This window comes from Pelodiscus sinensis, chromosome 3 (genome assembly GCF_049634645.1).
Source record: "Pelodiscus sinensis isolate JC-2024 chromosome 3, ASM4963464v1, whole genome shotgun sequence".
NCBI lineage: Eukaryota > Metazoa > Chordata > Testudines > Trionychidae > Pelodiscus > Pelodiscus sinensis.
The window spans coordinates 110,475,662-110,493,943 of NC_134713.1; the positions used below are offsets into that span (position 1 = coordinate 110,475,662).

General features: G+C 41.5%; 1 protein-coding gene across 5 annotated transcripts in view; it reads left to right on the forward strand.

Annotated features, from left to right (window-relative positions):
• Nucleotides 1–18,282, forward strand: part of TIAM2 (TIAM Rac1 associated GEF 2) — a 184,616-nt gene that overhangs the window by 151,696 nt on the left and 14,638 nt on the right. For all 5 annotated transcript variants that reach the window (XM_006114983.4, XM_006114984.4, XM_014569522.3 and 2 more), the window contains 5 exons: nt 8,644–8,823; nt 13,298–13,366; nt 14,557–14,682; nt 15,691–15,799; nt 16,477–16,656. In XM_006114983.4, coding sequence (XP_006115045.3) covers nt 8,644–8,823; nt 13,298–13,366; nt 14,557–14,682; nt 15,691–15,799; nt 16,477–16,656 — 664 coding nt within the window. The remainder of the gene's footprint in view (nt 1–8,643; nt 8,824–13,297; nt 13,367–14,556; nt 14,683–15,690; nt 15,800–16,476; nt 16,657–18,282) is intronic.

An 18,282-nucleotide genomic window follows, 5' to 3' on the forward strand; every position in this document is an offset into this window, starting at 1 on the left:
GCTAGTATAATAATCCAGGCTTAATTAGCAAGTCTGGGAAAGAATGCACTCCTAATATGGTGTTAAAGCAATCATAGTTTCTTAATCAAGAATGACATTTTTGAACCTAGAATTTAGCAGACTTCTTTTTCAGTCATGATGTATGAAATGTGCTTAACACTGATCTACTGAGGAATTTTTTTAAATTGCCTGTGTGTTGATGCAGGAAAAAAATCCCAGAAGAACAATACCTTTCTTTCCATATACTTGCACCTTAATGAAGGTGATGCTGAAGACATAGCTTGCTTAATTTTCAAAGCATTAATATCCCAAAGATGTTACTGTGGATAGCGGGGTTGAAAGGTTGCTTGACCTTTTGAAAAATCCCCATTATTGTGACTGATATGTAGTGTCCTTTGCTTGAATTGCCTTGCTTTTGGCACTTACCAGCATCCAAGGACAGACATGATCTATCAGCAGGACAGGATGTGTGAACTGCCTAGATGTCTGCAGAATGTTCAGGAGTACTTAATAGTATGTCTGGAATTAATGGTCATTGGTTGTTGACAAGCAACCACCCTTCAATTGGGCCTTACAAAATGGTTAATGAGTGTGATGTTGCATCCCCTTATTTTTATAGTATTATGTTTTGGACTATGAATATGGATAATTCAAATATGCTTTATTCAAAATGAAGCATGAGAGCTACCATTGGAAAGCATGTAATCTCCTAAATGTAATCTCCTATTCTATTTGTGTGCATGAATTTGTCTTGTGTATGAAGTTAGAATTATGAAGTATAACCCCATTTATATATCTAGGGGTGTGTCTAGACCAGTGTTTCCCAATTGGTGCGCCGCAGAACCCTGGGGTTCCGCAAAGCGAAAGTAAGGTTTCCGTGAGAACCCTGCACTCCTCTGTCCCCTCTTAAAGAGACAGACAAATTGCGGTAGAACTTGGCTTTTTTTTTCTTAGAAACTAGGGGTTCCTTGAAATACTTCTGAGCTAAAAAGGGTTCTGTGGCCAAATAAAATTGGGAAATGCTGGTCTAGACTACTGAGTTTTTTTCAAAAAAGTGGCCTTTTTTTAAGGCCACCTGCATTTAGACTGCAGTCACATTCTTTTAAAATTAAATTGAAAGAACACTGTGGTTTTTTCGAAATCAGTAAACCTACTTTTACCAGGAAGTATGCCTTTTTTTGAAAGAGCGGTTTCAAAAAAAGGCGTTTTTGACCACAAACAGGGCTTTTTCAAAAGAGAGCACCCAGATTGCCTGGATGCTCTTTTTCCAAAAAGTGTCTCACTTTTTTGAAACCCTTGTGGCTGTCTAGACAATCTCTTTCGAAAGTGGCTTGTAGTCTAGACGTACCCTGTATGCGCTAATGAAGGCCATTAGAAGTACTCAAGGAACTTAAGGGTCCAGTGCTCAAAGCAATGATCTGTGAATAATCTTGTTTTTCCTGTAAGCCTGGATTATTGTGGTTGGTTCTACAAAGACATGTGACCATGCCACCTATATCTGGAATCCATCTTGAATTTTGTATTTTTCCACAGGGATGGGGAGAATTGAACAATGACTTCCTTACCTGGGGAAATTCTGTATAAGAAAAAAGAAGCAAACAATGATTGCCTACAGCTGGTTTCACAGACAGCTCTCCACCCTGGAACATGATACATGAAAAAGACACGGAAACAAAATAACTCTTAAGGACGGGGTGGAGAGAAGCTGCTAGACTTAGGTTAAAAAAAAACCCTTTGCTCTGGCAGAGATGATTTCAAACAACTTGTCTTATCTGGCTTAGTAATTTACTTTGATCCCCCACTGGCTCTGCACTCCCTATGGGGCTTCCTTTTGAAATGGCTGAGGAGATGCAGGGAGCATGGACCTCTCCCACTGGTCTTGTGCTCCCTGTGGAGCTTCTGCTCTTGAAAGGCTCAGGAGCTCTAAATTTAATATCCCTCCTAATGAGAGAGATTTATTTGACATTCTGGTCTCATTCAGGCTGTTCACCTGGGTGCTGTGTCAAGTCCCTGTGACTGAGCCTTCTTGGATTTGAGCTGCTCTCCGTGTCTGTTACTCTGCAGAGGTGGGCTGTTACTCCAGTTCTCTGCATTTTTCAGGACAGACCAGAACTGGTGGCTGAGCAGGACAGGATGGTGGGGTGCCCCTGTGGGCAGGTAGACTGGCTCAGTGGTATGTTTAACTCACAAGGGGATCTCTGTGACCATCCCATCACAATGCTGAGTAATCTTCTCTGAGTAATAAACTGAGAAGAGGTGGGGAGAAGTTGTGATAATTAAGAGAGCTAAATTATATCCTTGAAGCAGGTGGAAGTAGTGTGCATATATTCAAGGACAATATCTGACATATATTTTGGGTTAAAATTAAGGTACATGAGTACTATATTGGGATAGGAAGGGAAAGCTGTAGTACTTAAGGGCCCAATCCTGTCAGATATTGAGCGTCTCTTCAGTGGTGCTGAGTGCCTCCAACAGCAGTGGGCCCTAAAAAAGTTAGAAAATAGAGCGAAACTAGGGAGGGATGCCACAGCTTCTTACTCCATTGGATGAGCATAGTCAACTTACTAAAGGATTGTTTATTTATCTTGTAGCATTTTGGCCCAGCCCGTATGCTAATCTACTATATAGCTGAGAGAGTTTGTCTGTTCAAGAACTCCTAAACAGTAAGAGCTAGGACCACCAAATTCAGTATTCAGCTTCTTCTTATCACATGTACAAAATAGGAAGTGACTGTCTAGGAAGGAATACTGCAGAAAGGGATCGAGGGGTCATAAGTGGCCTCAAGCTAAATATGAGTCAAAAGTGTGACACTGTTGCAAAAAAAGCAAACATCATTCTGGGATACGTTAACAGGAGTGTTGTGAGCAAGACACAAGAATCATTCTTCACCATACTCTCTGCTGATTAGGCTTCAGCTGGAGTATCGTGTCTTGTTCAGGGCACCACACTTCAGGATAGATGTTTAGAAATTGGAGATGGGAAGAAGGAGAGCATCCTTAATCTCTGAGGAGAGAACAAGAAGCAATGGGTTTAAATTGCAGCAAGGGAGGTGTAGATTGGACATTAGGAAAAACTTCCTAACTGTCAGGGTGGTTAAACATTGGAATAAATTGCCTAGGGAGGTTGTGGAATCTCCATCTCTGGAGATATTTAAGAGCAGGTTAGTCAGACATCTGTCAGGGAAGGTCTAGATGGTGCTTGGCCCTGTCATGAGGGCAGGGGACTGGACTTGATGATCTTTTGAGGTCCCTTCCAGTTCTAGTGTTCTATCATTCTATGATAACTTAAAACCACGTAAGGGATTGGTTGTACCAGGAAAATGGGATGTGCTTGGAATGCTTCTCATAAAACCATGCAGAAAAGAGACCGGTGAAAGGGACTGACTGGGTGCTACATTTCCCAGGTGCCCTTTAGGGAGGGCAGGAAGGGCTGAAACTCCCCACTCCAATTCATTCACACAGGGACATTGCTCACTATTCCCCTTTGTCAGGAGTGAGGGGAAAGTGCACAGTTTGTTGCATTTCTCACTGGCTGGGGAGTGCAGGAGGCAGACAAGCTGTGCACTTTGCTCTTGTGCCCTGATAGGGACAGGAAAAGGAAGAGAAAACAACCCTGGTACAAACCATTGGCTTCCCTGTCCTTTCCACCCACCCCTCTACCCGCCTATTGTGCTCATTTAACCAAAGGTTCATGACAGCTTGGATATAACCAAAATATTAACATTTGGTTCCCTTCTTGAGCTTTCTAACAAAGAATCTGGGACTGTAACTTTATTTACAGGAAAAGCAGAGGCTGCAATCCTGGACCCCTCTGGGCAATAGATTGTAAGGACATTGTGTGACTACCTAAACAATAGAGAAGCATGCAAATCCCTTCCCCCTTAAACTGCATATGTTCATAACTGACTGCATAGAATTAGCAGACAGGGAAGGAAGAGAGGAAATATTTTAATAAGATTATAGGATAAAATACAGTAGGGATTCATGAAAATTATTATATACACTTCAATATTATATATATATATACAGTAAAACTCCATTGGTCTGGCATCCAATGCTCCAGCACTCCTGATGGTCCGGCACCATCAGGAACCTGGAAGTGCTCTGGGCAGCCGGACAATTGGAGCTGCTCTGTGCCCGGCTTCCCCGATTCAGCCGCTGCTGAAACTGACCAGCAGCTGAATTGGGGAATCTGGGGGCAAAGCAGCTGGGGTGCTGCCGGGTTGGTCCCATAGTGCTGCCCCTTGAGGCTGCGGGACCAACCCGGCAGCACCCCAGCTGCTCTGCCCCAGACGTCCCCGATTCAGCCGCTGCTGAAACTGACCAGCGGCTGACCAGAATCAGCCGCTGGTCAGTTTCAGCAGCGGCTGACTTGGGGACGCCTGGGGCAGAGCAGCTGGGATGCTGCAGGGTTGGTCCTGTAGCACCGCTCCTCGGTGCTGCGGGACCAACCTGACAGCACCCCAGCTGCTCTGTCCCAGGCGTCCCCAAGAGCAGCGGCTGAATCGGGGATGCCTGGGGCAGAGCCGGACTATTGGAAGGGGGAGCTATGAGGAGTCTGGGGTGGCATCCCCCCACCCCATCCCGGACCCCTCATAGTCCCCTCTTCCAATAGTCCAGCATATCTGATAATCTGGCACCCCCTGGGTCCTAAAGGTGCCGGATTATCGGAAGTTTACTGTACTGAGAAGTGCCATCTTTAGATGTCTCTGTCTGAATAATGCCACCTGCCACTCATGCTGTATACCAAGTGATGGGCTAGCTTGATGTGGAGAGGTGGTGATGAGGAATCAGCATAGGAAGGCTTTAAAGAAAAGCTGTGTTTCCAGGAGGGATTTGGATTTAGAATGGTAGGTCATTTAGTGTGAGCAGGAGGCTGGGCCAAGCGGAAGGTGCACTGGTGGGGAAAAAAGGAATGAAGAGATGGAGGAGGCTGTGAACTGTATATTAAGAGTGGCTTGGAAAAACCCAGGCAGCTGAGGAGCAGGACAAAATGAAAGCAGGAATTTATGAACAGGTATTGGATTGCTGTTACAGAGTTGCTCATGAATGCTGGGCTGCTGCTCCAGACAGAACATAGTGGACCTGTCATGGTTCCACTGCTGAAACTGTTCCCTATAAGGGCTGCCTCCTGTGGTGCCTTGCATCTAGTGTGGCCCTGGACACCTGTGCTATGTGGATGTGCCACTGGGCAGCGTTTCATACTTTGTATCAGGTGCAAAGGAGTGAATAATCTGCCCAAGAGAGTGCACAGCCCTGTGTGCATTATGGAGCCAAGTTTGGCAGCATCCGACTTCACAGAACACAAATTTTCAAACTTTAAAGAGGTTTGTACAGGCTGGAAGCCTTCATCAAAGGCAGGAGGCTTGTATTGCGACATCTGAGGACTAGACTTGCTGTAATGAAAACTGCTGTGACATTTTAATAAAATGAAGGCAAAAGCTCCAACAATAATGTAATGAGGAAGAGGATGAGAAAGCTCAGTTCTCCAAAGTTCATGGTCATTCTACAAAATGCCTCCAGATAATGCTGTAACATCCCTTGCCCCTTTCAGGAGCATACAGAAGATGACATGTTTAACACTAGTGTTCTCTTATGGAGTAATACAGTAGACTTTCGATAATCCGGCACCTTTTGGATCTAGGTGGTGCCAGATTATCAGATTTGCCAGAGAATCAGGAGGTCCAGTACAGCTGCACATCTTAACAGCTGGCCAGGACAAGATCTCCCTCTCTCCCCTCCCCTTTCCTCTTCGCATCTCTTCCATGCTGTGACCTGATCCTCCTCCCTCTCCCTTCCCCTTTCCTCTTCCCCTCTCTCTCCTTCCTGCTGTAACCTGATCCTCCTCCTCCTCCCCTCCCCTTTCCCCTTCGCTGAAGCAAAACGCTCTTCTCCATACTATAACAGGATCCCACTCCCTCCCGCCCTCCCCCAACCTTATGCTCCCTTTGGTTACAGCCAGCGCGTGTGCTAAGCGGCAGGCTTTTTAATCAGCTGGTCAGGAGCGCTTGGCATTTTGATGCCAGCGTATCAGGAGTGCCGAACAGTTGGATGCCGGACTATCGGAGTTTTACTGTACTGAGCTTTGCTTATAACTTTCAATAGGCTATCTAGCATCCTTGATCAAGGGTTGCATTCCCCTGGATGTCAATCACGGCTGCCCACACACACCTTGAGCAGTATTTTGCCTGAAGTCTGAGTCATTATGATACATACATCAAACTTTCTGACATCAGAAACAAAGGAGACAAAACTCAAGTGTTTCGGAAATTCATATTCCTGTAAAGGTTCTTAAAATAAAAACATCATATGCAGAGTGAAAGGAATATTTATTTCAACAACTGCTGTTTTTCAATGCCACATATTTAAGTGTGATTTTTAACAAATTTCAGCAAGACAAAGTTATACTTTCAACAGATGCTATTCAATGTATACTGTATTTTGTCAAATCCTATTTCATGCTGTAAATATGGCCCTTAACTAGTTTCTGTAGTCCTGAAAGCTGTAATTACACAGGATTGTATAGTAGATGTTTGCATGCATTAGTGTTGCAAGGTACTGTAAGCATTATTTGGGAATAGTGGCCATTTAAAGTCAGGGCCTGGAAAGTCCTATGTTTATATGGCATGCATTGGACTTGTTTGATATATTAAAAATTATATCCACTTACCTGGATGTTAGGAATGCATATTTATTTTGTCCAATAATCAACTGGGATTTTGTGCTGCAATTTATGGTGTAATTATATGATGCATGTTGCCTAACTGGTACAGGAAATGTGGCAGAGTATTGTCATTTAGGAGCTACTTCCCTAAACATCAGAACAAATGTTTTTGACCACTGGATGACACTGTAAGTGTGGCAAGCCGTTGCAGGTTCTGTTTCAGAGTTTAGTCTGATATCATTGCTTCAGACACTCATCTTCACATTCTGGATTAAAGTCTGCTGTGCCGAGTTTGGACTCGGACTTGGTGAGAAGGGAAGAGGGTGAAAAGGAACCACTTTGTTTCCGTAATTTTGGGTCAGCTGAAATGGCCTCTGGGATAATTTAGAGTAACTTTAGAGCTTCTGCATTGCACTGACTGCTTTGCTGAATCAGAACCATAGTTCAGAACAATGAGGGAAGAATTTGCATACAGACTCCTGCCATATGTATGTAAGAAGAAATGGTACAACATTTTGTGGTGATCTAGTATTTAATATTAAACAGTCCAGATGCACAGTATTAGTCATAAAGTATTTGAAAACATGATCACTGAGGAGGAAAAAGAACAGTTCATAGTGGTACAAGGAGACATGTAATTGAGAGTAGTAGGGTAGAATTGGACAATAGAAAATATAGGCTGATGATCAGGAAAAATCTCTAAGAATGAGGACTGTGGAATAGGCTTCCTAAGGAGATAGTTATATACCTCAGCCTCTCGGATACTCATAGACTCATAGACTTTAAGGTCAGAAGGGACCATTTTGATCATCTAGTCTGACCCCCTGCACAATTCAGGCCACAGAATCTCACCCACCCACTGCTAGAATAATCCTCTCACCTATATCTCAGATATTGAAGTCCTCAAAACGATGGTTCAAAGACCCCTAGATGCAGAGAATCCTCCCGCTAGTGACCCGTGCCCCATGCTACAGAGGAAGGCAAAAAACCTCCAGGGCCTCTGCCAATCTACCCTGGAGGAAAATTCCTTCCCGACCCCAAATATGGCGATAAGCTGAACCCTGAGCATGTGGGCAAGACTCACGAGCCAGACACCCAGAAAAAAGTTCTCTATAGCAACTCCTGTCTTCCCACCATGCTCATGGTATAAAGTTGTAGTCAGACATATAAGGAATGTTGGAAATCCTATTTCGTGTGTTATTTAAAACTGTGCTAAACTAAGCACTCAGTGGAATACTAGGAAACAGTCTTGTACAGTCAGGAGGCATCCTCTCTCTCTCTCTTTTTTTTTTACATCTTTTCTTCTAGGATTCACTGCTTTTTTTCTTTAATGGCCCCCTCTGATTCTGCCTAAATTTCTTGTCTCCTTTTTTACAGTGGTTAAAATCTTCCAACACTCCTAAGTTTAGGTTCCAGAGTCCCATTTTCAAAAGTGACTTTGACACTAAGAAGTCTGAGTCTTATTGAAAGTTAATAATCTGAAGCAGATGACAAATAAAAACTGTTTTGCTAGTTTTTTTTTTTAAGAAACCTTTTACTTTCTGTTCCCTCCTAACTCCCTGGCATGAATATAGCAAAAAGGGAGAAATAGATCATATAGAAACACACTTAGTATCAAAATAGATGTGGCAGCTTGAGCATGATTTTATATTGTCCACTTCAACCATCCATGGAATCAATACAAAAAATGCTGGATCAGGTCACTAGAAAACTGTAAATTTTACTGTTTTGATCTGTGAAACAATATTTCTTGTAAAGACCACATTGTGCTGTTGGTTGTTTTCTTTCATGCTGTATTATGACTTCAAAGCAATAGGGAGCAATGCTTAAAAAATTAATAGCATGATATGGCCCAGTGATTTTAGAATAACAGCAAACATGAACTTAGAATCCCCTTTCCTTATAGAAAGCTTTAAAAAGGCTGTATCTGGATTTCGTGTCTTATGTTTTCAAATGTGTCCACTTCTTTTAATCCAATAGAGCACTGAACAAATCTCTACATTGTGTCAGAATTTTCTTGAAGTCCAGGCAAACGGTATGGAAGGACAAAAGGACAGCCAAGATCTTCCCCTGAGACCACTGGGACGACCTCTGTCTGATGCTGATAGGTTGAGAAAGGTCATCCAAGAACTTATGGACACTGAAAAATCATATGTCAAGGTAAAAGAGAAAGCTTCCTGATTAGCTATAGTCTTCCTGTTGAACTTTACAATGTTTTGCATGTGATACTTGTACATTTTCAGGCTTATCTGTTTATTAGCCGACTACTAAAAGTGCCTGCTTGTGATGGGGTACTATGGTGTTGAGGCACGTCCTCAGGCTGGCAGACTGAGGAAGCTCTCTGAGGAGTGATCTCAAGGGGTTGCACTGAATAATATGGAATAAGGAGCCGTGGACTGACAGATACCTTGGAGAAGGGAAACTCTTGATTGCAAACTGGGACAGAAAGAGCTTACTACGCCTTTTAGGCACATCTGTTTAGGAGAAGGCAACTTGTATGCTCTCCCTCCAGTGCACATGTTGCAGATCCTGTGTCTTTGTATGACGGTTAGTATGAGAAGAGAGAGTGGGATCAGAACTCACAAGCCAGCCTCATTTAAATCTATTCATATGCAAAGGTATATCTTATTAACAAGAGGTCAGTCTTTAGCATCAAGAAAGTCCTACAGCGATGAGGATGTGACGTTGGATGCAGGTGGAAGATGCATCCAAAACAAGCGAGATTTGGCTTTGCCATCAGGACATCACTAGTCCTCCAGCTTGAATCCCAGCCACGTTATCAGTCCTCACCTTGTGACTGCAAAGCTTAGACAGAGGCAGGGAAAGTGGCTTGTACTTGTCAGTGAATATGCATCCACTGTGCCTGCTGAAGATGATGAAAAGGAGGCTTTCTACAATAGCCTGAATTCAGTGATCTCTGCAGTACCTTTTAAATCCAAGCTGTACATACTTTACGATTTTAATGCTAGAGGTGGTCAGGACTGCACCACAGGTTTAAAGGTGCTTGGACATCATAGTATTGTGAATGAGTCCTCGAAGGATACCTTCCTCCTTCAAACTTGTGGACTGGATTAACATTAAGGAAACAACCTACAAACCTGCTGTCAGAATACTAGGTTTCAAAAATGCAAACACAAGGACTGGTTTGATGATAAGGACAAAGATGCTTAAGATCTTCTTGATAAGATGCATGTGACACACCTATCCTGCATCAACAATAAAGAGAATGCCTCTAGGAAATCCGTATACATTCAAGCTAAGCAGAGGGCACAAGTCAGATTATGGCAAATGAAAGAGGACTGGTGGAAATGTAAAGCAGTCAAACTTATAGATGCAGCTGATAGACGTGATTTTTAAAGCATTCTATGGGCTGAAGGAAGTCTCTGAGCTGTGGATTGACACCAGCGTGCTCTGTTGATGGCAGCACTCTGATTACAGATAGTCCTCAAATCCTTGACCGCTGGGCTGAACATGTATTCAACCAGACATCAACTTTTGACAGAGATTCCTTAGGGGGCTAATGACTCTCAGCTGTTATACCGCCAACTCTTGATGAGGAACAAAAAGCTGTCAGGCAGATGAAATCTGGGAAGGCACCTGGCAGAGAGACTATTCCATCAGAGAGTTAGAAAGCTGGTGGTGGCCATCTGATATGCCATGTCACCCATTTATATATCACCATTTGGGAGAAAGAGAGTAAGTCCCCCATGGACTTCAAAGATGTCCTAATTGTACGCATATACAAGAGAAAAGTGATTGTGCATGCTGTAATGACCACTAGGGCATCTCACTGCTGTCTCTAGCTGGTAAGATCCTGGCCTACATCCTCTACAACTGGCTATTATATGTGTTCACAAATGGCATAATTCCTGAACGTCATTGTGGACTTTCAGGGCACGTCTAAACTACTTTTTTTTTTTCAAAAGAAGATATGCAAATTCCATCGGATCTTTCAAAAGTGAAAGTAGTCTGGACATGTTCTTTTTTTGGAAAAAAACCCTTTTTCGAAAAAAAACGCATAAACCTCCTTTTTTAAGGAAGAGCCATTTTTTCGAAAAAGGGTTTTTTTTCCTGAAAAAAAAAAAAGCCGTATCGACTACTTTCACTTTTGAAAGATTCTCTTTCGAAATTGAGATTGGAAGAAGATATGCAAATTCCCACAGAATTTGCATATCCTCTTTCAAAAATTTCTACGTAGTCTAGACTTAGCCTTAGTACTGGTCAAGGCATTGCCAACATGATATTCACAACCAAGCCAATCCAAGAAAAATGTAGAGAGCAACATCAGGATCTTTAGATGATTTTCATCAACCTGACCAAGGCATTTGACACGGTCAACAGAAACAGGCTTTGGACAGTACTTGAGCTAATTGGCTGTCTTGAAAAATGTTCCAATATAGTTTGGTCCTTTCATGATGGTATATTGGGTCACATCCCTAACAATGGACAGACATCAGCACCTTTTGAAGTATCAAATGGCACAAAGCAAGGATGTGTCCTTGCTCCTCCTATTCAACAACTACTTTTAGATTATGCTGTTACAGGTTGTATCTCCCTAAACTGGACTCCCCGGTCTGGCAACCCCCATAGAGCCCTGGCTGGGAGTCCAGTGGCAGCATATGGGCATCTGTCAGCCCCAACAAGGGCTGAGAGCCTACAGAGAGCCCCATGGCCTCCCCAGGCAGGGAGCGCCATAGCAGCAGTGGCCAGAGCTGGCTGCCCAGCTGAGCCAGAAGCAGTGGGGCTGGTTGGGCTAAAAGTGGAGCCAGCAGTGGGAAAGGTTGGCAGGCTGGGGGGCCAGTGGCAAGGGACCTCCCCTGGTCTGGAAAATTCCCTCATTTGAAACTGGTCAGGTCCTAAGAGATCCAACCTGTAGTTGCTTTCAAGGATTGTGCATACCTATTCAGTTCAGAACTGACAGTAGCATTTGCAATCTCCAAAGATTTCAGGCTTGCACCAAAGTATTGACTATAACTATCCATAACCTCCTGTTTACTGGTGACTGTGCATTGGTGACTTATTCAGTCCAGGATGCACTGGAGCTTTTTGATCACTTTGCTACTTCTCACCAATTTGGACTCACTTTGAGCCTCAAGAAGACAAAGGTTATATCCCAGTCTGTGTGGAAGGAGCCCAGCTGATACTGTTCTTAAGGCTTTTGATAAATTTTGCTACCATGAAAGCATACTGTCCTTCAGTATAAATGCTGCTGCTGATGTATCGACTAGTCAAAGCCAGCACTGCCTTCAGAAGATTGACCAAGTGCTTATGGAATGTCCATGGTGTTAAACGTCACACAAAGGTAACAGTTCATCAGGCAGTTGCCCTGAATATCCTGCTATATGGCTTGGAGTCAAGGACCATATTGACACCATGTTTTGAAACTCGATCCGTTCCATGTACGTCACCTCAGAAAGATTGTCCATGTGAGTCTGTGGGACAAAATTCCTAACACAGTGGTCCTTAAGCTGTGTGGTGTGATGAGTGTGGAAGCAATGCTTATTAAACAAACTGTTTCACAGGATTGGTCATGTTATGAGGACACACCGATACCAAAGATGATCTACTATGGCCTACTTGTTCCTGAAAATCCCTCTATTGGTGGTCAGCATGAGTGTTATAAAGATATCTTAAAGGCAAACATGAACTCCTGTGGCATATCTCCTGGTGACCTGGAAATCATAGCTCAAGACAGATTGTTCTGGTAGCAAACTAAGGTACAGACTCTCAGATGCTTTAAGAGTCAACGTTTCCAGACATTACAAGAAAAGAAAGAGTGTAGAGCACCCCCAAATGGTGAATTTTATGTGACATCTGGAATCAGATTTGCTGATCAAGGATTGGATTAGTCACTCACCAAAGTCATCACAGAAGACGAGTCCCATCAACTGATGGCTCAGACTGTACCATACCACAAAAGGGCCTGAACCTATAGTGCTCATTCTCCTGAATATTCATATAATCTTCAATGGACATAACTTTTGTGAGTAAAGGCTGCAGGATTGGGCCCAACATTTTAGATCCCTGTGAAGTTTGAGATACAGTCCTTTATATGGGGAAAAAGGGGTATGAGGACATTCATTTGCAGAGGGCATCTACGATACCTGAGGATTCCATTCATTCAGTCGGGTCATCCTGTGGATTTTTCCACACTTCTTCAGAATTTAAGCTTTTTTTTTTTTTTTTTTTTAAGACAACACTTTTCTGGCTCTTTGAAGAATATCTTTACTATGGAACCTAATGCACTGGTCAATTCATGATTAAAACACACAATGCATAATTTCAGCTGTTTCTAGTATTAATAATTTGTTTACTTAGTAAAGAAGGTTAAACTTTTTTCTGAATGCAAGCTAATTAAGTCTGGATTACAAAAGCAGTCACTTCCTGTTGGTGAGTGCTGTAGCAGTCCCACCCTCTACCCTGCTAATGAGAGACTCCTTGCCCTTCTCACCCATGGCATTTGAGAGACGTGTTGCCTGAATCTAAACTAAAAATAGTTTTTAGTGTTGCAAAAAAGTGAATTGTTTCTCGGTTTTTCCTTTTTGACCATCATTTTTATTATATACCATGATTTTAAATGTAACATGGGTATGAGTTGTTATATAAAGCTGAGCAAAATCTTTATTTCCTGTAGGATTTGAGCTGCCTTTTTGAATTATACTTGGAACCCCTTCAGAATGAGACCTTTCTTACCCAAGATGAGGTGAGATAATAGTTAACAATGTTTTCTTCATTCTTTTTTATTCTCTGTAAAATCACTTGACATTTGGGCTTTTCCATTGCTGAGAAGCCTGACAGCAAATAATAGAGCACACACCATTGTGTTTTTCTATTTAGCATATAAGATCTTTTGTAATGGTAATCCTTCTCCTGACTAAAAAATACTTGGGCTTTTTAACCACTTTGTCCTTGTGGATTCGTTTCCAAAACTATTAAGAAAAGAAACAAACAAAAAAACCCAACAAAAGAAAAAAAAACACATTGACTTGTGATAGAAATGTAGCCGGGTTAGTCTGGTGTAGCTGAAGCAAAATACAGGACTATGTAGCACTTTAAAGACTAACAGGATTGTTTATTAGATGATGAGCTTTCGTGGGCCAGACCCACTTCCTCAGATCAAATAGTGGAAGAAAATAGTCACAACCATATATACCAAAGGATACAATTTTAAAAAAAGGAACACACATGAAAAAGACAAATCACATTTCAGAACAGAACGGGGATGGGGGGGGGAGGAGGAAGTTAAATGTCTGTGAGCTAATGATATTAGAGGTGATAATTGGGGAAGCTATCTTTGTAATGGGTAAGATAACTAGAGTGTTTGTTGAGACCCCTGCATAAAGTGTCGAATTTTAGCATGAATGACAGTTCAGAGGATTCCCTTTCAAGTGCAGATTTAAAAGGTTTTTGAAGCAGAATGCAGGTAATTAAGTCGTTGAGACAATGTCCTTTCTGGTTGAAATGGCAAGAAACTGTTTTTTCTTTGTGATCCTGTCTAATATCTGTTTTGTGGGCATTGATCCTTTGGCGAAGTGTCTGAGACGTTTGTCCAATGTACATAGCAGACGGACACTTTCGGCACATGATAGCATAGATTATATTTCTGGGTGCGCAGGAATATGTGTTCTTGATCTTATAACTCACTTGGTTAGGTCCAATAATGGTATCAGCAGAGTAAATATGTGGACAAAGCTGGCAACGGGGTTTGTTGCAAGGGAAGGTACCAGGGTTGGTATTAGTGTGGTATGTCCTGTGGTTGTTGGTAAGAATCATCTTGAGGTTAGGTGGTTGACTTGTGGCACTCCTTTGTTTATAGCCCCTTAATGGATTGTCTCCTCATAGCATCCATTAAAGTTGGATGCTTCATGTCTGCCATGTTTGATTTTCACACAGATGGAGTCATTGTTTGGCAGTCTGCCAGAAATGTTGGATTTCCAGAGGGTGTTTTTGGAGACTCTAGAAGATGGAATTTCTGCCTCCTCAGATTTTAACACACTGGAAACCCCATCCCAGTTTCGGGTAAACATGTGGTCTTTTAACTCATTGTAATGTGTCTGGAAGTTTGTGCAGAGTTCTGGTGTTGAGGTTTATTCTCTCTCTTTTATTACAACTACTGATTCCCCCTCCGCCTTTGGATTGTTCTATGAAACGTTGCAAAGAGGGCAGATAATTACAGTATTAAATTTCTATTTTGTATGCATTTCATTAGCTTATTTCCCAAAGATCCATACTAAATAGGGAAAGTTCAATTTACTTTTTTAAAAAAGTCCTTGTTTTTCTTTTTTTAAAAAGTGAATTCAATGCTCATGAAATATGTATCATATTGCCAGCAATAGAGACTGAATTTCTCTATGATGAACAGCTCTGCTCCCCTGATGGACCTTCATTCCTGACATGGAAGGACCATCTGTATGACTAAAAGGAGAGTTGGTGTCCGTATCTTTGCAATACTTGGTCTTGTGCTGATACTGCCAGATGAAGTGGATGTTATGGTGATGTCCGCAGGGAGCTGGCTGAAACCATTCATTCACTGTAGGCCCCTGAACAATTGTCAGGCAGGAACAACTTTTACTTATGGACCTGAATTGGAATTTAATTTATAACCTAAAGCCAAAAGGCTCCATAGTCTACTACAACCCTCTCATTTATATACAGTCATACTTTAGAGAGGCTATGCTTGTTTTTTGAACACCTACTCTTTGGATAAGTGCATTTCAACCACCTTTTTCAGTTGTAAACTGAGCACATTTATAGGGAAGCCAGTGAAACAAAACAAATATAAAATCTCCCAAGACCATCTGGCTTTTCAGAATAGAACCATGTTCTGGTATGCAGAGACTTCAGTTGTCAATGTAGGTATTTGGTTATATGTAGAGAATATACCGTTTCAAACATGGTTCGGAACAGCAGCTGCCCGAGCTTGAAAATGGGACCACAATACTAAAAAGCAAGCTAAATCACTCCATAGCCTTTAATTAAGATGTTAACCAATATATGTATTTATTTCATTTATTATCTTGGTTTCAGAAACTGCTATTTTCACTTGGAGGCTCTTTCCTGTATTATGCTGACCACTTCAAACTGTACAGTGGATTCTGTGCAAACCACATAAAAGTTCAGAAAGTCCTTGAGAGAGGTAATTAATTGATATAATTCCTCTGCATGACGTTAACTTCACATAAATCACTATCACAAGTTTTATCAATTTAAGGCTTGTGCCCCATGAGAATTCTAATATTAATAAAGGAGAAGTGGGAGGTCTTTTAATGTGAGTATCTGTGATCTGTCCTTGTGAGATAACGTAATAATGATCTAATGCAATATCAGAAGTTTTCTTCTGCAAGTAACACCTCCAGACTAGCTCGAATAGCAACAGAAGCTTTTTCCATAAGGCAGTGCTATCTACAGATTCAGTTCACGCTTAAAAAAACAGCAGCTTTTAGATCTATATTTGGGTGTGCACGCAATATATGAAGTTGTGTGTCAGTCAAAGCTGAAGAGGGGTGAGATGAAAGTGATAAAGTAGTTCTTTCACACTGAGATCTTAGTGTTTTGTTGCTTTAGAGCAGGCCAAATTTACAGTACATTGAGTTATGCCCAGTTGCTCACTTAGCAACTATTAGTTCTATGATATGTTACTTATAATTATTAGGCTATTAAAATCTACCATTAATTTGTCATTTTCTGCATTAAGCATTGTTTGAAATGCATATGAAAAGTTTTTTGTTTTGTTTTTTAATGGAAGCATACTGTTCTCAATTTAGCCTCTGTGACTTGTCCATTGAACTGACCATCTATCCTTTCTATATTTAGCCAAAACAGATAAAGCTTTTAAGGCCTTTCTGGATGAACGGAACCCCACGAAACAGCATTCTTCTACTCTGGAGTCGTACCTCATCAAGCCTGTCCAGAGAGTGCTGAAGTACCCTTTGCTCCTGAAGGAGCTGGTGTCCCTGACAGATAATGAGAGTGAGGAGCATTATCACCTGACAGGTATCGATATTTGTTCTTCTATGGGGACTACAGAAAGTTTCAGTTTAATTTCAAGCCTTATTAAAATGTACAACTGCAGCACACTACCAGAATTTCTGTGATACTGGAACATTTTCTCAAATCCTAGAGAGAATCATACTTTCTTGCCTTTAAAAAAACACAGTAATTAAGAATAAGCTCTGTTATCAGAATTTTCTTGGAAATTAGATGTTGGAGAGTCTTTTAAAAAAATGGCCAAGAGCTGCTGTCATGGATGGAACTAAGCTTCCCACTCTGTATTATTCTTGAAACAAAATCATGACAGCTCAGTGTTTTTGTTTTAAATGATAAGAAATGGTGAAGAAAGCTCCATCTTGTGGTTATTATTCACTGTCGAAACATGTTAAAAATGCTCAGCCAAATCAATGAGTGAAAATTGCCTGTAACCCTCATTCTTGCAGAGATGGAGTTTACGACTTGCACTCTTCTCTTTTAGAAAGGAACAGACCTTTTGTTTTAAAGAAAATAGGGTTGACTATTTTCCTAGGACCTAGTCCTCCAGCCTTCGCACAAGCAAAACAACTATTTCATTCTGTATTTGAATTGTAAATTACTTTCTAGTATAAGTGAGAGTATGTCTACACTACAGAGGGGTGATTTTTTGTTGTTGTTTTTTTAAACGGCCATTTTTCTGAAAACATTTCAATTATGTCCACACTGCAATCGCATTCTTTCGAAAGAACAGAGGGGTTTTTCCTGCATTGGTAATCCTCATTCTATGAGGAAAAAGCCTTTTTGCGAAAGAGCTCTTTTTTGCAAAAAGGCGTGTGTGGATGGGGAAGAGGGAGTTCTTTCGGAAGAAGAGGAAAGAGGAAAATCACAGGTGCCCTGGTGGCCATTCCGTCCATAGTAATCACAGCTTACATGCGAGAGAGCGTCCATTCAGTGCGGACCCTCTCTTTTGAAAAAACAGATTGCTTTTTCAATGCACTTTTGCAGTGTGGATGCTCCCCTTTGGAAGAAGTTTTTTCAGAAGATCTCTTCTGGAAATGCTTATTTCGAAAGAAGCCTGCAGTCTAGACGTAGCCTGAGAAATATGAAGTTAACATTGAAGCAACAGTCTTATCACATATGGTCAGTTTTTCAGGTGCCAGTGGTAAAAATGTCCTTCAACTTCAAATGGAGCTGTATAGAGCCTCTAATATTATTTTTGAAGGATTCAGAATAGATGCTAAGTAAATACAGGTGTCAGCAAACCTGAACACATTAAAAAAATAAAGTGTAACATGCAGTTGTGCCAAAAACCCCAAGAGCTGGGGAAACTTTTATACAAGAAAATAGTTCTTCCGCATCAAAAACAATCTTGAGATGAGTTGCTTGTGGAGTAAACTTGACACTGGAATATGTAAAGAATGGTCATTTGGCAGGGTGTGAGGAAGCAAACCTCACTTCTCTAATCCCTTTGTGTCTGACTGCAAAATCCAGCTGAAATTCAAAGCTTTTCTTGTAGTATTTTTTTAAAAAGATGGTCTATAGAATTTAACTTCATGAATGTTTTCCCAAGATACAATATGCAGAGCCTGGGTGGCCACAACTGTAATTCCTTAAGTCTTCCTGTGCAAAGCCAAACCCTACTCTTTCAAAAAA